General features: G+C 42.8%; 1 protein-coding gene across 7 annotated transcripts in view; it reads left to right on the top strand.

The window, feature by feature from the left end:
• The window catches only part of NLGN4X (neuroligin 4 X-linked), a 620,760-nt gene extending 595,965 nt beyond the window's left edge, over positions 1–24,795 (top strand). For all 7 annotated transcript variants that reach the window (XM_049872280.1, XM_049872286.1, XM_049872283.1 and 4 more), the window contains 3 exons: positions 2,088–2,273; positions 4,986–5,775; positions 20,644–24,795. In XM_049872280.1, the coding sequence (XP_049728237.1) occupies positions 2,088–2,273; positions 4,986–5,775; positions 20,644–21,493 (1,826 nt within the window). In that variant the 3' untranslated portion in view covers positions 21,494–24,795. The remainder of the gene's footprint in view (positions 1–2,087; positions 2,274–4,985; positions 5,776–20,643) is intronic.
• The last annotated feature ends 499 nt before the right edge of the window (positions 24,796–25,294 follow it).

Here is a 25,294-nt window from a genome sequence, read left to right on the forward strand (position 1 = left end):
GGTAGAATCTTCACCTTCCGTGCAAGAGACCATGGTTCGATTCCCGGCCACAGCAGCTCATGCGCAGCCACCACCCATCTGTCAGTAGAGGCATATGTGTTGCTGTCATGCTGAACAGGTTTCAGCCGAGCTTCCAGAGTAAGACAGACTAGGAAGAAAGGCCTGGCAAACTACTTCCGAAAATCAGCCTGTGAAAACCCTACGGATCACAAGAGCCAGAACGGTGTCTGATCATGGAGGTGGCACAGAACTGGACAGTGTCTCGTTCTACTGGGCGTGGGGTCCTCATGAGCAGGGGGCGAGCTCCATGACAGTTAACAACAGGTTTGGATTTATGTTATTTTAGGGCCCAGATCGGTCTGTATTTAGATAACCATATGGACTTAATTAGCATTAGTTGAAATGAGCGAATGATATGACCCTTTGGGGGAAAAAATAGTACCCAAAGGGAAAATACCTTAATTGGGTTATTTTTGGTAAAGGCAAATAAGAATTCGAAAAGAGCAAAGAAATGCTTTTAAAGGTTTATTTTTGGTTAGGAGGCTTGCCCAGTGGAGATTTGGGTATAAAATTGAATTAAAGTTTGTACAATGATCGAAACTTAGTGAATGCTTTAGAAAATATTCGGGGCTTTGAATCTGAGTAGCAATGTGTATGTCTTTATACAAAACAAGTTCAATCAGCAGAGAAAAATAGTTTTTTCCAGGTCAAGTTATTTTGCAGTATGAGAGGAAAAGGGAATACAATAGGTTTCTAAAACCAATCATTCTGCTATCGTCAATGCCAAAGGCGTCTTGTTTGTGACTTCTAAGGAGGAGCCAAGAATTTGACACCTCGGGTGAAATCTCCATTCTGAATTTACAGAATCCTCCTTCTTTTTAAAATAAAACGTGCCAGCTCTAAGATGAATTTTTGACACAGTTGGGGAAATTTGAATATGGACTAGCTTTTGGCTGAGATTCAGGAATTATCCATTTTGGGGTATGCTGGTAATGTTTTTGCTATATAGAAAAGTAGAAATGCATGCTGAAATATATATATAAGCATGGACGCTCACGTGGCGGTGAATTACTTTGAAACTTGAGCATGAAGAGTAAAATTAAACTATTAAGAAGGAATTGGGTGGTAAAATGGACACACACGGCTTTTGTATATACACAAGCACAAACACACAGATGCTACAAAGCCAGAAACACACGGACTCATACACAACCATAAACATACACACACCCAAACACACACACATAGCCATAAACCCACATACACAACCACACACACACTCAGCCATAAACACACACATACACACACAGTTTTTTCTCTGATCACCTTCTCTTCGTTGTTCTTTTGTACTTTGCAAAGAAAATGAAACCGTGTACAGGAATGCTACTTTGAGACTGGTAACATTTACAAAGTTTCCTGGTATCCTCTTATGTTACACACCTTTTAAAGAACGCTGGTGGAACAATGGTAAAGCGCTTGGCTTCTAACCAAAAGGTCTGCACCCACCCAGGGGCTCTGCAGGAGAGAAACTACCATCTGCTCCTGTAAAGATTACAGCCCAGGAAACCCTATGGAGCAGTTCTACTCTGTCACATGGGCCGCTACCAGTCAGAATTGACTCGACAACACCCAACAACAACAAAACACATTTTAGATGAATTTTGCCTTATCCCTAAGCCACATCCATGCCCACAGAGGAGACCTCTCATCAGAATGCCATCAGGAACAGCATTCATTATAAGCCTTATTTACATAAAGTAATCCTGGTGGCACAGTGATAAAAGCAATCCGCTGCTAACCAAAAGGTCAGTGGTTCGAAACCCCCAGCAGCTCTGTGGGAGAAAGATGTGGCAGTCAGCTGTAGAGATTTACAGCCTTGGAAACCCTGTGGGATGGCTATGAGTCGGAATCGACTCAGTGGCAGTGGGTTAATCCCATGTGCCATGAAATTGTTTCTCCAATGTTGCTTCTAATTTATAGGTAGAAAAAAAGGATAAGCAAGATAAATATGAGATCTTTTCAAAGAGTTGTGATGTTTACGTGCTTTTTATTGCTAACAAACACAAATATCCTGTGTCCTTTTGTAGGATTTTTAAGTACCGGTGACCAGGCAGCGAAAGGCAACTATGGGTTGCTGGATCAAATCCAAGCCTTGCGGTGGATCGAGGAGAACGTCGGGGCTTTTGGCGGGGACCCCAAGCGAGTGACCATCTTTGGCTCAGGGGCTGGAGCTTCCTGTGTCAGTCTGTTGACCTTGTCTCACTATTCAGAAGGTAATGACCACCTCCCACAAACAAGAACACACATAAGCTCAGTTAATATCCCAGATGCCCGTGGGGTTGCTATGAGTCTCTCTTACAGCTTCAATCCACAAAATCACATATATCATAAAAACCAAGCACATCTATTGCGGTCCAGTTGATCCTGCCTCACGGTGACCCCAAGTATGTCAGAGGAGAACTGCACTCCGTAGGGTTTTCAATGGCTGATCTTGCAGAATTAGATTGCCAGGCCTTTCTTCTGAGGCACATCTGGGTGGACTTGGACCTCCTACCTTTTGGTTAGCAGCTGAGTGCATTAACTGTTTGCACCTCCTAAGCCACTGTCATCAAGTTGATTCCAACTCATAATGACCCTAGAAGATAGAGTAGAGCTGCCCCATAGGATTTCCAAGGCTGTGATCTTTACAGAAGCAGACTGCCACATCTTTCTCCCTCGGAGCAGCTGGTGGGTTCAAACCGCAGAAGTTTCCATTAGCATGTGGTTAGGAGTCCCTGGTTGGTGCAGACGGTTAAGTGCTTGGCTGCTAAACAACAGTACTAACCAAAAGGTTGGAGGTTCGCGTCTACCCAGAGGCACCTCAGAAAAAAGCCCTGGCCGTCTACTGTCAAAAAAAATCAGCCACTGAAAACCCTGTGGTGTGCAGTTCTACTCTGACACTCATCGGGTCACCGTGAGTGGGAGGGGACTCAATGGCAAATGGTTTGGCTTTGGTTTTTATCATGTGGCTGTATTACTTTCCAAAATACAAATATATATACCATGTATACTACCTACATATACACTGTTGCCTCCTAAATTATTGCTAACATTTCTGTGGGGAGGGGGGAATATACTTTCCGGCAGTGCTTTTCTAAATCTGACAGCATTAACTTACTCATGTCTTGAAGAGATCACGTATTGCCATCGTGTCTTTTAAGTGCTTCCAGACTTTGATCTTTAGAGTCAAAGACTCAAGTCAATGGTTACACATTTCTGGCGGAATTTTAAGGACTGGGAGATTGGCCAGACATAACTTTTCTGATGACGTCGACATTGATGACGTGTGGTTTAGAGTCTGGGCCCAAGTGTCACCTCTTGCCATTTCTCTGGTCTTTAAAATCGCATCTTTCGATTCTGTCCATGTTTTCCTCACACTTGATAGTTTGCACTACCTTCAACACTGACAGGACGTGAAACTTCTGGGCTCAGAGCTAAATGTTGCATTCTTCCAACAACTCCTGGGACATCAGAGTTAGACTCAGACTGGAATTCATGGAAAAGGCAGGAATTGAGAGCAAATAGAAGGCTGGGATTCTGTACACCCTGTCGTGGTTAAAAATAGAGACTTGGTACTTCTGGACAGCAATAGACAAATCTGATGGAAATTTTTGAGCTTACTTGGCTTTCACTCCCAAAATGGCCTGAGTTTTTTCAAGTTTCTCACCTAAACAAGGCATTTTAAAATTGTGGCAATATAAAATATAGAAAACGCTGGGCTTTGAATTGGCGTGTTTTTGAAATGAATGATTTAAGAGGAAAAAAAAATTGTTCATTGACTACTTGGTTGAGAATTTCATTAGGATAGCTAATGTAATTAGGTTAGCTGTAAAATTTTAATATCTTCGTTATATGGCGGATGGAGATATGAATAGAGCCCTGAATGGGTGTTCTGAATTCTTGTAAGTGGGTAATTTCTCCCCTATTTAAGTGGGCCCTGATCTGCCTGTGAGCCCAGAGGATCTTTCACCCCTTACTGGTAAAAAGCATGTTTCTTCTCCAGTGGGGGTTGTGATTTCCTCCGAGGGTCTTTAGTCATAGAATCTGAAAAAAGGCAAGTAAAAGCTACACCAAATTGTGTGAGGATAAAGAGATTGCATTTGTTTTTATTTTTAATTAACAGTATTTCTTTAGAATCATTAAACATCTATTTGAGCGTCTGAAGGTCTCTGACAGTCTCATTTTTTAATACACTATTTTTTAGAGAAATTTTAGGGTTTAATGTTCTCTAACAGTGTTATTTTCTTTAATACACTGTATTTCTCTAGAGCAGTTTTCAGTTTACAGAAAAATGGCACAGAAACTAGAGCATTGTTCCTACATAGCCCTGTCTCCAACCTGCACATTTTCCCCCATTAGGAGCACCTTTCCTGTGGTCCATTTGTTACAGTCGCTGACCTAGTATGGATACATTGTTACTAACTAAAACACCTAGTTTACAGGAGGGCTCACTCCTTGTGTGGCACAGTCCTGTGAGTTTTGACAAACACGTGATATCATGCCTGTACAGTATCCTACGGCATGGTTTCACTGCCCTAAAAATGTCCTGGACTCCACTTATCCATCCCTCCCCTCCTCCCCCAAGCCCCTGGCAACCACTGATCTTTTTACTGTCTCTCTAGATAGCTTCGCCTTTTCCAGAATATCCTATAATTGGAGTCCTGCAGTATGTAACGAGATTGCGTGGTTTTGACGCTGTAGGAAAAGTAACACGGCACTTTCATATCCTTAAACTATTTTGTGCCTGTGTGTGCAAAAATACCCCCTAAAAACTCCCAACGAGGGGCTTGGGATCGAAAAGACGGAAAGAGCGGCTGAAAGAGCTGAATGCTACTGTATCCCGATATTCACACCACGGAGATACAATGCAGGCATTCTGTGAGCAGTAAAAGCTGCTTTCTTGCGCTTGGGGTGTTAATTTCCATGTCCTCCATTTGCACCTGCAGGTCTGTTCCAAAAAGCCATCATTCAAAGCGGCACCGCCCTGTCCAGCTGGGCCGTCAACTACCAGCCTGCCAAGTACACTCGGATATTGGCAGATAAAGTGGGCTGCAACATGCTGGACACCACGGACATGGTGGAATGCCTTCGGAATAAGAACTACAAAGAGCTCATTCAGCAGACCATCACCCCAGCCACGTACCACATCGCCTTTGGGCCCGTCATTGACGGCGATGTCATCCCTGACGACCCCCAGATTCTCATGGAGCAAGGGGAGTTCCTTAACTATGACATCATGCTGGGCGTGAACCAAGGGGAGGGTCTGAAGTTCGTGGATGGCATCGTGGACAACGAAGATGGCGTCACCCCCAATGACTTTGACTTCTCCGTGTCCAACTTTGTGGACAACCTTTACGGCTACCCAGAGGGGAAAGACACCCTGCGTGAGACCATCAAGTTCATGTACACGGACTGGGCAGACAAGGAGAACCCTGAAACACGTCGCAAGACCTTGGTGGCTCTCTTCACGGACCACCAGTGGGTGGCCCCGGCTGTGGCCACCGCCGACCTCCACGCCCAGTACGGCTCGCCAACCTACTTCTACGCCTTTTACCATCACTGTCAGAGTGAGATGAAGCCCAGCTGGGCAGACTCAGCCCATGGCGACGAAGTCCCCTATGTCTTTGGGATCCCCATGATCGGTCCTACTGAACTCTTCAGCTGTAACTTCTCCAAGAATGACGTGATGCTCAGTGCAGTGGTGATGACCTACTGGACAAACTTCGCCAAAACGGGGTATGTTTTCTCTGCATCATTGTCTTAGTTACTTAGCGCTGCTGTAACAGAAATACCACAGGCGTATCCTTTAATGAACAGAAATTTATTTTCTCACAGTACTGGAGGCTACAACTCCAAATTCAGGGTACCTGCACTAGGGGAAATGTCTCTCTCTCTGTTGGCTCTGGGGGCAGGTCCTTGTCTCTTTTCAGCTTCTGTTCCTCATTCCTTGGTGATCTCCACATGGAGTGTTTCCCCATCTGTGCTTGCTTGCTTCTGTGTCTAATCTGCTCTCTTTATATCTCAAAAGAAATTGACTCGAAACACACCCTACACTGATACGGCCTCATTAACATAACACAGAAAACCCTATTCCCAAACAGGATTACATCCATAAGTATATTTTTTTAAAAAGAAAAAAAACTAAACTCGTTGCTGTTGAGTCGATTCTGACTCATAGCGACCCTATAGGACAGAGTAGAACTGCCCCATAGAGTTTCCAGTGAGTGCCTGGTGGATTCGAACTGCCGACATTTTGGTTAGCAGCTGAGCTCTTAAACACTATGCCGCCAGGGTTTCCCTCCATAGGTATAGTATTTACAACACAAGTTTTTTGAGGACACAATTCAATTCACAACAATCAGGTTATCGCCCTCCTCCCAACTCGTTTGCTTCCTCGGTCTAAGTGTTGTTTCTATGATTGAATGAATTGCATTTTTTCTGTAACTTGGACACACACAGCAGCCATTTCTTTCCAAGGTCTATGGAAACCTAAGTAGCTCTGAAGGTGCAGTGCTCAAAGCGCTTGGCTGCTAACTGAAAGGTCAGTATTCAAACCCACCAGTAGCTCTAGGGGAGAAAAACCTGGCAATCAGCTCTTGGTAAGGATTGCAGCCTAGAAAACCATACAGGGCAGTTCTGCTCTGCACATAGGGTCACTGTGAGTCAGAATCAACTCCACAGCACCCAACCACAGCAACGCGGAAACCTAGGTGATGCAAAAGGTTTGCACTCAACTGCTGACCTCAATTTTGGTGGTTTGAATGCCCCCACTGGAGCCCTGGTGGCCCAGTGGTTGAGAGCTATGGCTGCTAACCAAAAGGTTGACAGTTTGAATCCACCAGCGGCTTCTTGGAAACCCTATGGGACAGCTCTGCTCCATCCTACAGGGTCACTGAAAGTCAGAATCAATTCAACGGCAACAAGTTATTTTGGTTTCGTGGCTTCATGGGGCCCTGGTGTTGCAGGGGTTAAGATCTCAGCTGCTGGCCGAAAGGTTAGCCATTCAAATCCACCAGCTGCTTCTTGGCAACACTATGCGGCAATTCTACTCTGTGCTATAGGCTTTCTATGAGTCAGAATCGACTCGACAGCAATGGGTTTGTGTTTTGGTAGTGGCTCCATGGAAGAAATGCCCTGACAATCTGCTTCTGTAAAGATGACAGCTGAGGAAACCCTATGGAAGCTCAGTTCTACTCTTTGATACGTGGGGCCACTGTGAGTCGGAATCGACTAGACAGCAACTAACAACGAGAACATGGCAACTCAGTTTTTTGCTTTTTCCTTTCACCCTAAAATGTCTTCTTTCAAACCATATATTTACTACCGTACTACTTGCATGTTGAAAATTCTTCAGAGCAATTTCCTACCTGCTAGTGTGGGATGTGTGGGATGTAGAAGTAAAGTGACTGAGCGATAGCTGATCAATGAGTTTCAAATCTAAAGATGACCTTGCCTCATTTGTTAAACAATAGGGTACTGAAATAGGTGTGTCACAAGGAAAAGTGCTTACCACACAGCCACAAGAATGAAATAACTCTTGTAATAATGATAAACCAGTTGCCATTGAGTTGACTCTAGCTCATGGCACCCCTACGCGTGTCAGAGTAGAACTGTGCCTCATAGGGTTTTTAGTGGCTAGTTTTTCAGAAGTAGATCTCCAGGCCTTTCTTCCAAGGCGCCTCTGGGAGGACTCGAACCCCCAACCTTTTGGTTAACAGCTGAGCATGTTAACTGTTTGCACCACCCAGGACTCCCTAACATAATAACTATGTCGCCATTATCGTGTGCCATCGAGTCAGTTCTAACTCATAGTGACCCCATGTGGTCATGTAGAACTGCCCCATAGGGTTTCCTAGGCTGTAATCTTTACGGAAGCAGATCTCCAGGTCTTTCTCCTGTGGAGCCTCTGCGGGGGTTTGAACCACTAACCTCTTGGCTAAAAGTCAAGCACATTAACTGCTTGCATCACCCAGGGATTCCCATGATAACTAAATAAATAAAATAAATCAATAAAGACTCAGTGGCTAAATATAGTTAAAAATATATGAGGTCCACATATAACACTCCAAAAACCGCACCCATTGCTGTCAAGTCAATACCAGCTCATAGCGAAGCTATGTGAGAGGGTAGACCTGCTCCACAGGGTTCCCGAGGCTGTAATCTTTACGGAAGCAGACCGCCAGATCGTTCTCCTGTGGAGCCTCTGGGTGAGTTTAAACCACCCACCATTCGCTTAGCAGCTGAGCGCTTAACCACTGTGCCACCAGGGCTCCTTTCACATACAGCAGAGACTCCTAAAATTCTACAGAGCAGTTTCTCTGCCGACAGAGAGAAGAGACTGCAAACCCTCTTAAATAGGTACCAGTGTCAGGGCATCGTATTGAGGCATCTTTTCGTTTACTCTTGGCTAATCACGTAATTTTGAAAATTAACGAGGTGTCATTCTGTGCTACCTGTGTGTGCTGCCGTCATTAACCTGGAGCCTCTTGTCCGGAATTAGAAATGCAGACACTTGTGGCCTGAGGAGTCTCTAAATCTTCCCCTGCATCGTTGCATGTCAGACCTGGACTCCCAGACTGCAGCAGCTCTGCCCGAACCTCATACATACAGTGAGCCTAGAGGGTGTGGGGGTGCTGAAGGCCCTAAACTCAGGGGCCCAGCAGCTTTCAGTCTTTACAAGGATCCCCAGTACTTTTTTGGTGGCAAGTGGCTTAAGAACAGTTACAGGTCTTAACATAGCATGTGTATTGAGTGGTGTTTGTTATCTGTCGCTGTTGTTAGGTGACTTTGAATTGAGTCCAACTCATGGTGACCCCGAGGGTGCAGACTAGAATGGTGGTCCATAGAGTTTTCAAGGCTGTGAAAGTAGAAGTAGATAGCCAGGCCTTTCTTCTGAGGCGCCTCGGGTGGGTTCGAACTGCCAGCCTCACGGCTAGTAGTCGAGTGCTTCACTATTGGCACTTCCCAGGGGCTCCTCTAGTATATAAAATGTATTAATTGGGTACCCATTTTGAGCAGTCCTGCTTGATACATTTGGTCTAAGAGAAGGCTAATATGGGGCCAGGAGGAAGGAAGGAGGTGCAAACATTTGAGAGAAAAGCTTGCCTGTCACTCATCCAAAGATTCTTTGTTGGAAAATAATTGAATTCGAGACAAGAAGTTTGTTTTTTTTTTAATTTTCTCTCTTTTTTTAATTTATTGTAATGAAAACACACACCACAGTATCCGCCAACACACCAACTTCCACATTTTACAATCCCGTGTCCTTGATTATGTCTTTCATGCGGTGCTGCCATTAACACTATCCTCACCCAAAACATTCCGTCCTCGTTGCCATAAGCTCAACGCCTCCCAAACGGAAGCTCCCCCTTCCCCTCGCCCGATGGGCAGAGGAAACTGCTGGTTACCCCGGTAACCGCGAACGACCTTCGGTTTCTATAGATTTGCTTATTTCATGTAGGTGAGATCCTAACGGCAGTTGTCCTTTTGCCACTGGCTGATTTCATCAGCGTGGTGTTTCCAAGGTCCATCCGTGTTGTGCCGAGCCTCAGGACTTCATATCTCTTCACGGCTGAGTAATATTTCGTTGTTTGTATGTATCCATTCATCTGTTGATGGATATTTCTGTTGTCTCCACCTTTTGGCTATTGGGAAAAGTGGTGCAGTGAACGCTGGTATACGAGTATTTTTAAGTATCCCTGGCGATGTCATAAATGTATGACACGTGACACGTGCCCTTGTAAGTTTTGCATTTTCTTGAAGCATAAGAAGGACTCAGACAGGATTTCCTGAACTGCAGCCGTGCCTGTTCCCAACATATCACTGCTTACCAGTACCAGTTGTCAGGGTAGAACTGTAGTCACTGGGGTTTTCAGCAGCTGATTTTTCAGAAGTAGGCCTCCAGACCTTTCTTCTGAGGTGTCACTGGGTGGACTCAAACCCCCAACCTTTCAATTAGCAGCCAAGCACTTCAACCATTTGTACCACCCGGAAAGTCCATGTCTAATAAAAACCAAAAACCAAACCAGCTTCCTTCAGTCGATTCGACCCTTGGAGACCACAGGTGTGACAGTAGAACTGTGTTCCATAGGGTTTTCAATGGCTAATTCTTTCAGAAGTAGATCGCCACCACAGATCGCCAGGCCTTGCTTCCAAGGTGTCTCTGGGTGGACTCAAACCTCCAACCTTTTGGTGAGCAGCAAGCACTTTAACATTTGCACCACCCAGGGACTCACTATCATTACTGACTTTCTCTAAAACCACATGTTTATTTTTTTCTTTTCTTAGTGTGCTTTTATTATAATATAAAATAATAATATAAAGCTTCATATTGTTTTCTTCAATAGAAAGCAAGTGTCAGTTGTAGTAAGTTTAACTGAACCACAAAGAAGTAGTGAACTTGAAGCAATGTCATTAAATTCTTGTTAGCTCTTTCTGCTTACTAAATGCTCTGAGATGGAGGCTGGTTCCCTCCTTGTTTAAAAAGAGAAAGAGACCATGGAGAGTCCTAATGTGGTGAGGAACCTCTAGCATCTGGTGGGCACTTTCTCCTGGACATGCAGAAAGAGCGAGAGAGATCTGAGATGGTGGCAACGTTTCTTGGTGTGGCTGAGTGCTCCCTAACGCTGTAACTATTTCCTAAAATCCTTTTACATGGTGCCTATGGTGCACATTCCTTGTTCAGGGAACATAGAAATGTAAAATTGTTTGCTGCTGTGGAATCAGCCCCCATTCATGGCCACCCCATGGTTGGTTGCTGGTTGGAACATGGTGGTCCATAGGGTCTTCACTGACTGATTTTCAGAAATAGATCACCAGGCCTTTCTTCCTGGTCTGTCTTAGTCTGAAAGCTCTGCTGAAACCTGTTCAGCATCACAGCAACACGCAAGCCTCCACTGACAGATGGGTGGGGGCTGCGCATGAGGTACATTGGCCGGGAGTCGAACCCGGGCCTCCTGCACGGAGGCAAGGATTCTACCACTGAACCACCACTGTCCCTCAGAGATGTGAAATAGCCCAGGACTAATACCTCAGCACATATCATCAGTTCACCATTATTGGTGTGTATCTAGGGTACGTTAAGATTTCAGAAATGTGTGACTGTGGCTAGAAACGAGGGCAAGAAGCAAAGGACATCAAATGGAGGAATAGTTTTGCCTTGCCTGGAGTCAAAATCTTCAAGTAGGGATCTGGGTGAAGACGCAGGCTGTGGATGGTGGAAGTTCTTGAAGGTCTGTCTGAAGAGTCTGGACTTCAGCCAAATGGGAGCTATTTTTGTTTCTTCAGCGAATGTGGAACATAACTAAGGTCACGCTTAGGAATATTAACGCAGCGAGTTTTCTCAATTCACTTGAAAGGTCATTTGAATGATTCAAACCATCTTCAAGGACAGTTGCTCAGAACTTCATCTAACATGAAGTGAAAAGCACCACTGGAAAAGTAAACAGTCAGGTGGTGAGGTTCTACCGGGGTTGGTTGAATAAGCAAGAGGGGCGTTTAGCTGTTGAGGCACACGTTTGAGGATGCACGGCAAGGGCTTATGTAGTAGTTGCTATTGATTTAGTTAAACTAAGAGAACTATACGGTCAGTCCTTTGCAAGGGAAGGATTCTCGTGTAGATAGCAAGCTGCTTCAGTGGCCCAGGTGAGGAGGTTGAAACTGCTGGCAATTAGGGAACAGCGCATTATTGTTAGTTGCCATCAAGTTGGCTCCAAGTCATGGCAACCTTACAGAATGAAACGTTGCTCAGTCCTGTGCCATCTTCATGATCGTTATTATGTCTGAGTCCGTTGGTACAGCCGTTGTGTCAGTCCATCCCGTGGAGGAATTCCCTTGTTTTTGATGACCCTCTACTTTACCAAACATAATGTCCTTCTCTAGCGGTTGGTCTTTCTTCATGACGTGTCCAAAGCAAGCAAGTCAAAGTCTCACTATCCTCACTTCTGAGGAGCATTCTGGCTATGTTTTTTCTAAGACTGATTTGTTCACTCTTCTGGCACTGTATGGTATATTCAGTGTTTTTGGTTTAGTGCAGTGTGTTGTTTTTAAGTGCCATCGAATCAACTGTGACTCATGGCGATCTTACGTATGACAGAATGAAATGTTGTCCAGTCTTGTGCCATCTTCATGATTGTTGGTATCTTTGAGACCATATTAGCTATTGTGTCAATCCATCTCATGGAGGGTTTCCTTCGTTTTTGTTGACCCTTTATTTCACCAACCATGATGTTCTTCTCCAAAGATTGGTCCATCCTGGTAACGTGTCCAAAGTAAGCAAGATAAAATCTTGTCATCCTCACTTCTAAGGAGCATTCTGTTTGTATTTCTTCCCAGGCAGATGTGTTCGTTATTCTAGAAGTCCACGATATATTCAATATTCTATTTTTAGTGTATTGTGTTTTTTGTTTTTAGGTACGATAGAGTCAGCTCTGACTCCGGTGACCTTAGGTACAACAGAACAAAACATTGCCCAGTTCTGTGCCATCTTTACGATCATTGGTATGTTTGAATCCATTGTTGGTATTGTGTCAATCCATCTTATTAAGCATTTCTCTCATTTCTGCTGACCCTCCACTTTACCAAACTTGATGTTCTTTTCTAGCAATTTGTCTTTCCCGATGACTTGTCCAAAGTAAGCTAGCCAAAGTCTCTCCATCCTTACTTCTAAGGAGCATTCTAGTTGTATTTCTTCTGAGACTGATTTGTTCATTCTTCTAAGGAATATTCTGGTTGTATTTCCTTTAAGACTGATTTATCCATTCTTCTGGCAGTCCATGGTCACTGTGTTCTCCAGAAATCGTACGCAGGCAAGAACAAATAGAATGTGATGGGATACCTTTGAGAACCATTATTGCTCTCCTCCATCAGAGAAGCAAGGGTATGATTATAACACGTCTCTCACAATTAATATATTGTTGTGGAGAGGGAATTGTGTTTCACAAAGGTATTGTGCTTTACCGTCATCATTTGAAGAAACTCCAATCCTTGTACATGTCATGCATGGTACCCTGATTTTCTTGGTATTCCATGAGCTTGCCCCATAGGGCTTCCAAGGCTGTAATCTTTATAGAAGCAGGCTACCACATCTTTCTTCCACAGAGTGGCTGGTGAGTTCAGACGTCTGACCTTTCAGTTAGCAGCTGGGCATTTAACCACTGCACCACGAGGACTTCTTAACGGCCTAGGTGCTTCTCTCATCATATGTCACAAAGCTAACAGTTCTGATCTTTTATTTATGTTGAAAAGTACATGTATCTGATATGCTAGTCTTTTAGTTTTTGATGGGCAGAGGAAAATAACGTTAATAGATGTACTCCAGGCAAGCATGAAAGAAAGAGAGAGAGAAGGAAGATAGGAAGGAAAGGAGGAGGGAAGAGAGAAAGAAGAGAGAGTGAAACAGAGAGAGAGAAGGGATGGAAGTAAGGGAGAGAGAGAGAAAGGATGGAAGTAGGGAGAGAGAATGAACAGAAGGAAAGGGAGAGAGGAATTGAGGAAGGAAGTGAGGAAAGACAGAAATTGAATCTCTGCTTTCAAATCATACCATTGGTGGTGTACTCATGGCAGTCTTAGGTGAGAGGGTTCTCCCACCCTTAGAGAGACAGAGACAGCAAAAGTGTTAGAAGAAGTTCACAGTGAGCACTCAAAACATTAGTAGTGATCAGATATTGACAATCAATGAATGTCATGTCCTTAAGAGGTCATTGCTATCCATCTCTTCTATCATCCATCCATCTATCCATTTTTCTACGATTTATCTATCTATGTGTCATCTATCTATCCACCTATCATGTGCCCATCCATTCATCCATCCACCCATCCATCCATGCATTCATCTATCTCTTCTATCATCCATCCGTCTATCCATTTTTCTATCTACTATTTATCATCTATCATCTGTCCGTCCATCCATCCATCCATCCATCCATCCATCCATCCATCCATCCATCCATCCATCCATCCACCCATCCACCCATCCATCCACCCACCCACCCACCCCTCCCTCCCTCCCTCCCTCCACCCACCCATCCATCCATCCATTCATACATCTTTCTATCCCTTCTTCTATTTATCATCGATCTACCATCTATCCATTTTTCTATCTACCTACCATCTATCTACTCTCTATTTACCATCTATCTACTATCTATTTATCTACCTACCTACCCACCTACTATCTATTTTATTTAAAATAGGGAAGGGATATGGCCATATTTTTTAGAATAATTTCCTTGTAACTAGGAAGGCTATTTAAATGATCCAGGTGAAAGGAAGGAACGAAAATATTGCAGTAAGAGTACAACACAGACCAACATATCCAGGAGTTTTATAGAAATCAGGCAGACTTGGAAAGCTTCGAAACATGAGAAATAAAATTGAGGGAAAAGGAAAGCTAATTCCAAGGTTTGAAAAGGATTATAAATAATTAAAATCTTTGTTACATAAACTCTCTTTGGGGAATGAGTAGAAAGCAATTGGCTATATTGGTCAACAAAACCCAGGTGCTCACGGATCAAGGACCAGATCTGCTTCCATTCTGTATGAGAAGATACAAATGAAAAGGAAGTGGAGGAAATTCAGACTCTATACAAGGCATGGCTCAGAGCCATCAAATGATGAATAATCTACTGAAGACCTTGCAGTCTGTTGGAATTCGGAGACAGAGAAATAGTTCCACAATGGAAGTTAAAAACAACATATACATCATGGATTTTGTTGTGGCTTTGTTTCCAGTAGTTTGGTGTAGGTGTGGGGGAATGGCGTATACCTTTTGTTTGCTTCATATGCCATCTCTGGTTTTGAATTTGTTCATATCCTACGATTAACTTGTATTCCAAAAAAAGAAAAAATGCCATTGAGTTGATTCTGAATCATAGTGACCCTACAGGACAGAGTAGGATGGCCCCATAGAGCTTCCAAGGCTGCAACCTTTACAGAAGCAGACTGCTACATCTTTCTCTCACAGAGTGGCTGGTGGTTCCAAACCGCTGGCCCTTTGGTTAGCAGCTGAGCGTTTAACCACTGCACCACCAGGACTCCTTAACTTGTATTCAACCCTGGCTAAATCTTCAGAGAAAAAGTAGGAAAAAGGCACTCAGGGAGGATGGTTTTGGAGATTTGCAGCAAAAGTCTGCCTTCCAAAGTCAGCTTTATTGCCAATTAAATACGGAGACCCCATGTGTGTCAGAGTAGAACTGTGCTCCATAGGGTTTTCATTGGCTGATTTCTCTGAACTAGATCGCCAGGCTTTTCTTCTGAGGTGTCTCTAGGTGGATGTTAACCTCTGACCCTTTCAGTTAACAAGTGAGAGTGTGTTAACCATTTGCAACGGCCATGGTCGCCATGAGACAGAGTTGACTTGAAGTCAACTGGTCAACTACTCTATGACAAATAATGAACATCGCCACCTGTTGCCTGAGAGGTATAAATGAATACTTAAAACAACCTTAGTGTAGGGAAGTTTTCTTTGTAGAGGATGTATACCTAACAGTCAATACCACATTGCTTTAGGTTTAAGCAGAGCCTTGTTATCATGTGGTTAGCTTGCCATCGCGTCGAATCTGACTCATGGCAGCCCATGTGTGTTGGCATAGAACTTCACCCCAAAGAGTTTTCAATGGCTGATTGTTTGCAAGCCTTTCTCATGAGGCGCCTCTGGGTAGGTTCAAACCATCAACCTTTAGGCTAGTAGTCAAACACTTAACAAATTTTGCCACCCAGACATCCTTAGAAGAAACTCGTACCATCTAAAGAAATCAGATGTGAAGGTTCACTGATATTTCTCAGGAAATCAATTGCCTATCTCTGCAAATAAAGTGAAGGACAAGATCTTAGAAATGCATTTGACTATCCGCTGCCATGGTTGTATCTCAAATAAAAGATGACAGGTGAGCATATATGTGTTCGGGGCTGGGGAATAGGGATGAAGATACATCTTGAAGCTTTCAGAAGGGAGACAAAACCATGTCTGTTTCTCTCTCTCCTTAATCATTATGATGTTTAATTTTACTCGTGGGAATTAAAAGACTGCATGCCACGTGGTGCACGGGTTAAGAGCTATGGCTTCACCATGAACAGAACATTCTTCTTCGTAGATGTCCACCCTGGGATAAAAGGACTACGCCCCTAGTAGACCCAAATGCAATTCAATGAAATCTGATCTATGGGAAGAATGGGTTTAGAAACATGCAAAAAGATACAACATAAAATTGAAAATAATAGAAAAATTGCTACCTGTCATTTCTTCTAAAACAATCCATATAAAAGGCACATGTACCGATGGCAAGTTCCAGCAAATGGAAATTGTTTATTAATGCAAGAAGACCTCGAAAAAAATAATCATGAGTCAGTCAGCATATTGAATCCAATATTTTCCCAATTTTTGACCTTGAAAACAAGAATATAAAATATAAGAAATAAAAATCAGATTTGTTTTCACAGATATTAATGGGTCTATCTGATTTTTATCTGAAAACACAGAAAAGTAAGCTCATGGTATAAGCAAAACCCATTGCCGGCGAGTTGATTCCGACTCATCGTGACCCTATAGGACAGAGTAGAACTGCCCCACAGGGTTTCCAAAGAGTGGCTGGTGGATTCATGGTATTATAACCTATAATATTATATCTTGCTCTTGAATCCTATTAGTAAAATAAAACCTCTGTGTCTAGTGTGTATTCAGTTAAGAGGTTAACTTTTTCTCATGTGCCACAGTAACCCATATTTCCTATATCATAGCCCCTTCTCTCTGTCGATTTCCAGGAGGTGGCCATGTGTTGGAATTGACTCGATGGCGATTAAAAATAACACAGTAGTAATATACTGAGAGAAGGGGGTTAATATTTGTTGAGAGATGATGGGATGATAGACATTCTATAGTTATTATTGAACGCTCACCAATTACCACCAAGCTCAATATTCTCATCCAGCATATAGGTAAGGAGAAGTCCCTTGGTGGTGCCAATGGTTAAAGTTCTCAGTTGCTAACTAAAAGGTTGGAGGTTCGAGTTCACCCCATGGTGCCTAGGAAGAAAGGCCTGGCAGTCAACTTCTGAAAAACCAGCCACTGAAAACCCTGTAGAGCACAGTTCTACTCGGACATATATGGGGTTGCCATGAGTTGGAGTCAATGGCCACTGGCTGTAGATAAGGAAGATGAAGCCAGCAGAGGCTAATGAATTTCATTTGCTCAAGATTTCACAACTATGAAGAGAAGAAAATGCAGAAAGTTCAATGCGCGGAAATGGCTTACGTTGTCGCTGGGACAACCTCAGATTGAGCGATAAAGTCCTTTGGTAGATGTTGCACCTCTTGGTCACGTGTATTATTTGAATCCTGCACAATTCACAGTAAAGGTTGTTTTCTTGAGATCTCCAAGTAGAGCCTTCTGGTTACCCAGCCTTCTGGAGTACAAGGAAAATATTCAATAGATAGAGACCGTTCCATAAAATTACTGCAAGAAGGGGCTCCTTGGAGGGTAGAAGTTAGAGTACCTGGAGCAGTCAACCAAGGTCGCTAGGTGGTACAGAGAGTTGGCACTTGACTGCTAACCTACGTTTAGTGGTACCACGGAAGAAAGGCCCGACGATCTGCTCCTGTAGAGATTACTGTCAAGAAAACCCAATGAGGTCAGAGCAGTAGACCAGGACTTTGCAATTCTCGGCTGGCAGTGGGTCTTCCCATTGCCTTACTGAGATTTCAGTGCTCTGTCCTGGTGACTTTTTACCTTGTCTAATTTCAGATTTTTTATAATATATAAACATTTTTTTATCGTGCATTTCAGATTTTTTTTTTATAGAAAACAATTATGAAGATGAAACCTATTTGACATATTTTTTAAAAGTCAAATCTATTTGACTTGACCAACCCTAGAAAAATGGAAAGAAATGAGAATTTGATATCTTTGCGGCGGGGGGGGGGGGGGCTGTTATCTTAGAAGACTTGGTTGCAAAGATATTCAAAACATCACTCTTTATGGGTTGTCTGTAAATAAATGTTGATGGTCCTTTATTTTTGTCCCTCTGCTCACTTCTATAAATAACAAGAAGGTAATGTTTTGGTGCACAGTTGCTGAGCACTCTTGATATCCATTGAAAATGCTCTCAGTTTAATGTAAGGCATGTTAACTCTCCTGAACATATGAAACTCAGCATACCTCAGTTTCCCTAAAGGCTCTACTGTTGTTTTTGTTAGGTGCCATCAAGTCACATCCTTCTCACAGCGACCCCATGCAATAGAGTAGAACTTCCCCCAATGCAGTAATCTTTCCGGGAACAGATCTCCAGGTCTTTTCTCCCACGGAGCCACTGGGTGGGTTCAAACCACCAACCTTTCTGTTAGCAGCTGATCGCTTAACTATCGCACTCCCAGGGTTTCCTTATCCTCAAGTACCATCTTACATAACCTATTATAATTAATGCAATACTGTTTGATATTTACCCACCTCAGACTATAAAATATTTTCAAAAAGCACTCATAATTTAATTTATTCTATTTTCTTCAATATAAGTAGTTTTTCCTTCAAGTAGAGTGAAGAAATAATGCATATTTCTATTTACAAACTTTTTTTGCAAATATAATACTTATCTTTACTTGGTTTTGGTATATATTTAGCCCTGGTGGAGCAGTGGGTGAAGTGATTGACTGTTGTCCTTGTTGTTAGGTACTGTCAAGTCAGTTCCAACTCACAGGGACCCTCTGTACCACAGAACAAAACACTGCCTGGTCCTGCGCCATCCTTACAGTCGTTGTTATTCTTGAGCCCATTGTTGTAGCCATTGTTATCAGTCTATCTTGTTGAGGGTCTTCCTCTTTTCCGCTGACCCTGTACTTTACCAAGCGTAATGTCTTTCTCCAGGGACTAATCCCTCCTGACAACATGTCCAAAGTACGTGAGACTTAGTCTCGCCATCCTTGCTTATAAGGAGCATTCTGGTTGTACTTCCTCTAAGTCAGATTTGTTCATTCTTTCGGCAGTCCATGGTATATTCAATATTCTTCACCAACACCACAATTCAAAGGCATCAATTATTTTTGGGTCTTCCTTATTCATTGTCCAGCTTTCACAGTGATTGACTGCTAACTGAAGTCAGTGGTTCGAAACCACCAGACGCTCTGAGGGAGAAAGAGGTGGCAGTCTGCGTCCACAAAGATTTACAGCCTTGGAAACCCTATGGGGTCGCTCTGCGTCGGAATCAACTCGACAGCAGTGGGTTTGGTTTGGTTTAGTGTCATATATTTTATTTATTAAAAGGGCAATAACTCTTTATTTACTTCCAAAGCAATTCTTTAGTGAGAAACAGAATGCCCACTTTTTCCACAATAGCTTCTAAGTCAGCTTTTTTCAGCCTCATTACTATTGACATTTGAAGCCACATACATCCTTGATGTAGGGGCTGCCCTGGGCATTGTACACTGTTTAGTAAAATCACGGACCTCAGCCCGCTTGATACCTGGAAGATTCTTTCATCCAGTCTTCACAACCGAAATTGTCTCCTGACCAAAAATCCTGTGCCATAAAATCAATTCCAACTCACAGTGACCCTATAGGACAGAGAAGAACTGCCCCATAAGGTTTCCAAGGAGCAGCTGGTGGATTCAAACAGCTGACCTTTTGGTTACCAGCCATGCTCTTAACCACTGCACCACCAGGGCTCCAAAATTGCCAAATGTCCCCTGGGGAGGGGGCAGGGCAATAGCACCTGGTTGAGACTCATGAGTCTAAAGTAATTAAACTTGAAATACTAAAGTTTTTCCTCAAGATATTTTGTTTGGATTTTTCATTTTTTAAGGTACCACTGCACATTTCAACAAATAAGTAGAAATGTTGTTATAAAACATGACCTAACTCTGCCATCAGGATTTGTTTTAAAAACGAGACTACAAGGAAATTTTAAGAAGAACACAAAATGGTAGGAGTATTTTGGATTAAAGTGGAAGTTATCTATTCTTGCTTGGGTATTTTGTACACGTCAGTGTTGTTGGGTGCCATGGAGTTGATTAAAACTCATAGTGGCCCTATAGGACAAAGTAGAACTGTTTCATAGGATTTTCTAGGCTATAATCTTCTAACCACTGTGGCACGATGGCTGCTTTTATCACACAGAGTAGAATATTTTAAATCCTGAGTCATGCATGATTATTCAACATGTATCCAAATCTGTCATTTCGGTGGACTCTACGTGGTGCACATGGTTAAGTGCTGGGCTACACACCGAATGGTTGGCAGTTTGAACGACCCAGTGGCTCCACAGAAGAATGACCTGGTGATCTGCTTCCATAAAGATTGTTGGTGTTGCTGTGTGCCGTAAAGTCAATGCTGACTCACACTGACCCCATGGGACAGAGTAGAACTGCCCCATAGGGTTTTCTAGGCTGTAATATTTACTGGAGCAGAATGCCAGGTCCTTCTTCCACTCAGCTGCTGGGTGGGTTCAAACTGCCAACCTTTAGGTTTGCAGCTAAGTGCTTAACTGTTGTGCCACCAGGCTTCCCCATGTTTATCAATAAATATATGCAATTAACCGATCAAGGTCTCTTTTCCTTTTTTTTTTTTTTGCCAAATATAGAAGAGTATGACTTTTCTTTCTTTCTTTCTTCTGTCCCCAGTGATCCTAACCAGCCAGTTCCACAGGATACCAAGTTCATTCACACAAAACCCAACCGCTTTGAGGAAGTAGCCTGGTCCAAGTACAACCCCAAAGACCAGCTGTATCTGCACATCGGCTTGAAACCCAGAGTAAGGGATCACTACCGAGCAACAAAAGTGGCCTTCTGGTTGGAACTTGTTCCTCACCTGCACAACTTGAACGAGATATTTCAGTATGTTTCAACCACCACCAAGGTTCCCCCACCTGACATGACGTCCTTCCCCTACGGTACCCGGAGGTCTCCTGCAAAGATATGGCCTACAACTAAACGCCCAGCGATAACGCCTGCCAACAGCCCCAAACACTCCAAGGACCCACATAAAACAGGGCCCGAGGATACGACTGTCCTTATCGAGACCAAGCGGGATTACTCCACCGAGTTGAGCGTCACCATCGCTGTGGGTGCATCCTTGCTGTTCCTGAACATCTTAGCGTTTGCTGCTCTGTACTACAAAAAGGACAAGAGACGTCACGAAACACATAGACGCCCCAGCCCCCAGAGAAACACCACAAACGATATTGCTCACATTCAGAACGAGGAGATCATGTCACTCCAGATGAAACAGTTGGAACATGACCATGACTGTGAGTCGCTGCAGGCTCATGACACCCTGAGGCTCACCTGCCCGCCAGACTACACCCTTACCCTTCGCCGGTCTCCGGATGATATCCCACTTATGACACCTAACACCATCACCATGATTCCAAACACACTGTCGGGAATGCAGCCCTTGCACACATTCAACACCTTCAGTGGAGGACAGAACAGTACAAATTTACCCCACGGGCATTCCACCACCAGAGTATAGCTTTGCAGTTCCCTCCCCCCCTTGGCTCCTCCCTCTCTGCAGCCTAGAAGACATAGATAGAGGAAGCGAGAAGGAATGTCTCCAACCATGGAATGTTTTTCATCACATTGACTTAGGACAAACACGAGGAAGGGCAGTCTCTGTGTCCCTGCTCACCCTTTCCCTGGGAATTTCCAAGTATTCCAAGATCAACTTCCAACCCTGTGAAATGTGAAACGTATACATCGCTATTTCAACATTGCTTTAAGATCTTCACCACCCCAGCAGATGTTTAGTGTGATAGAGCATCACCATGGCCAGGAACTGATGTGTCCAGTGTAACAGTATCAGCAGACATTTCTGGAACTTACCCAGGGACACTTTAAAAAAAAAAAAAATTTTTTTTTTAAATCAAAATGGAAATAATAAAAGGTTCTTTGTGTGCCATACAATGGATGGCTCTACATAAGTGAAGGAAGAGTCTACGGGCTTATACCTAGCACACGGAATTACAATCCAGAATGAAGGAAAAGTGGAATTTTATTATGAAAAATAAAAGGACTGACCACGCACTCAAATACATATAGTTCTGTGCAAAGAGATGTTTTGCCGGCCCGAACTATATTTAAGAAACTTTGTAAAAATAAAAATGTATATAGCTGTGAGTTTCAACACACACACACACATCAAAAAAAAAAAAAAGCTTTTATTGGTGTTTTCAGTTTGAAAGAGCTTTTAGCAAGATTGTGCTTTTGGTTGTCCTCTGATGTATATAAATAGATATACATTAGTCATATCACCTGTTTCCTCCCAGACAAAGGAGGCTTTTCTTCTTAATTACTTGTGATACACAAAGACGTGGGGTTTTCTAACTCATCCCATTTATAGGCGGACGCGCGTCCTACAGAAGACCCAAGACCGTGTGACCCACGGATTTCTTCGTTCGGGTCCCACAGATGCATGTGACAGCATTCTTAGAAGACCGTTGCTTTAGGAAACATTTTATTTTATTTTATTTTTGTGTGTGAGCCTTCATGGAGCTGCAACACAAACTTGGGTCCCCAACATCGAATATATTTAAAGCTTGTTGAATGAGAGAGATGCACAAACAGAGTAACATTAGGGGAAAGAAAAAATATACATATATACAAGTCTAGTTCTGTAGTTCTGGTTCTTTGAATCTTTTTAGGAAGGGTTGCTTCCAGCCCAGAGCCCTGCCAAAAGGAAAGAAAGCTTGCCTTTGGTCGGCTGTGCTCAGCCGACTCAATCCGTCTCTGTTTACCAGCAGCTGCAAAGGGGTTTGGCTGACCAAGTATCTGCTCGGCTTTGCTAATCAGATTGAAGGAGTATATGTGTCTTTCATTTTTGTTTTAGCATTACATCCCTTAGTTATCCATAAGCAGCTTTTTAATTTTTTTTTTAATTCTTTATATCATTTATTGGCTAGAACATAGGCTTCTCTGAAAAGATTGATTTTTGTGGATTTAAGTAGCGGTCACCAATCAATACATACAACAGAAAAGAAGAAGGAAAACAAAAAAAAACATGAAATGTGATATGCACGGATTTTTTGGGAAGTGTGGTAGCTTCACTGTCAAGATAATGAAGAAGGAAGAACAAAGTCAGTTACCACTGAGTCAGTTCAGCCTCTTGGTGCCCCCATGTGTGTCCGAGCAGAACTGTACGCCATAGGGTTTTCAGCGGCTGATTTTTCAGAAGTAGATTGCCAGGCCTTTCTTTCGAGGCACCTCTGGGTGGACTCAAATCTCCATCCTTTTGGTGAGCAGCTGAGCGCTTAACTCTTGGCACCACCCTAGAGCCCCATTTCCTTCCAGTTGATTCTGACTCATGGGGAACCTGTATATTACAGAATACAACTGTACTCCATTGGGGTTTTCAACGGCTATGATCTTTGGGAAGTAGTTTGCCAGGTCTTTCTTCCAAGGCACCTCCGAGAGAATTTGAACCATCAACCTTTCACTTAGTAACCAAGTGCTTAACTACCCAGGAAGGTTTACGATCTACGAACTTAAAAATGACAGCCAAGAAAACCCTATGGAGCAGTTCTACTCTGTAACACATGGGGTAGTCATGATCTGGAGTGAACAGCAATGGGTTTGGTTTGGTCAAGATAACATAGGGAAATTATTCACCCATTTTTAATTGATAAACTAGAGACTGACATTTGCCCCCTGACACCTTGTCAATTTCTTGTTTTCCTTAAGGAATGTTTTGAGTGTATAAGGTGGAGAGAGAAAAAATAATAATAATGGTTACTTTATATTTTGTCTTTCAAAAATGACTGCATCACCAAGAAATAGTGACCAAAGATATTTGAAGAGAAAGTCTCTGGGTTTGATGGTGGTTAGGTCTTAAATGCTGGTGGTGAGGTAGGCATACCCATCATCTCTCTGCTCCCACAGAAACATCCAGCTCCTTCATGCCTTTGGGATAACAAGCTTTGATAACAAATCCCTAAACTAAAACCGTAGCCATCACTCCAGATCTTTGAAAATCCCCTCTAGGACAAGAGAATTCTTAGCAATTCCTCCAAGTTACGTAGTCAACCCAGCTGTTTATCTTGGTTTACATATGAGAGTCTCTGTAAATATATCTGTGACATGTGACGATCCTAACTTAGCCCATGGAGAAGCAATATTCCTACAGCTAGAGATAGCCGGGAAAAGATTCCACCCTGATTCGTCATTGACTAAAGCTATGAGCAGACCATTTCTGCAAGCTATGTCTTACCCCAGCTGGCCAGCAGCAAATCCGGCTCTCAATGAAATTACAAAAGGAAGTGAATCTTCACCTCGGTGTCGGTTGGGTATGTTTGTAATGTGAATTCCAGTATTTGTTTAATATTTCCAGTTGTCTTCTGCTAGCAATATGTACAGCAGTGTGTCAGGCTTGTGACGTTTGGATAAGGAAAAGAAAAAGAAAAAAAAAGTGTTCCTGTGAAGTGAATAACTTTAGCTTTTACAGAGACTATGATGAAAAGCAATTTAATACATCTTAAATGATACCTTATTTCTACGTGGAAAGAAGTTCTAGAATCTTCATAGAGTTCTATGAGAATAAAATATACTTGCTATCTATTAAAAAGACAAAAAGGAAGGGAAAAATGAGAAAAAACAAAAAATACTTTCTAGGCTTTTATTCTTGACCTTTAAAGGCACGCAGGGTTTAATGGTTTCTTGGGTTATTATTTTGCAATTTTGTTTTTGATTTTGCCTTAAGTAATGATAGAAGATATATATGACTGGAGACATATGTATAAACTTTTCAGCATCATTTTTAATAATAAAATATCACAGTATTTTCTAATGCTTTGTGCAAATAATTAAGCGTCCGATCTTTTTTTGTAGGTGGTCTATCTTGTTTATTCTTTTCTTCGAAAGCCTCTGTTATTGTGAAAGCCAAATGCTACGTCTGACCTGGGCTATGCACAGACAAACCCCATCAGGGATGGACGGGTTTCTTAGGGGTCAGCATGGTGCATGGTTTCTGTGATACTACCAAGGAGGTTCAGCTGACAAATCGCTCTAGGAGAAGAAAGCCTTGGGTGTTGAAGTTCATGTCAGAAGGATGTTCCCTGAAACAGAACACTTGGATTTATCACTTCTGCCCATCCTCATCTAGTTGCGTTTTGAGTTGTGTTTGACTTAATTACGCCTATTGCCACTCGGTCAACTCATGGCGCTCCCATGTGTATCAGACTAGAACTGCGTTCCGTAGGGTTTTCAGTTTTTGATTTTGCAGAATAATGTCACCAGGCTTTTTTCTTCCCAGATGCCTCTGGGTAGACTCGAACCGCCAACT

Source organism: Elephas maximus, chromosome X (genome assembly GCF_024166365.1).
Source record: "Elephas maximus indicus isolate mEleMax1 chromosome X, mEleMax1 primary haplotype, whole genome shotgun sequence".
In the NCBI taxonomy this organism is placed as follows: Eukaryota; Metazoa; Chordata; class Mammalia; order Proboscidea; family Elephantidae; genus Elephas; species Elephas maximus.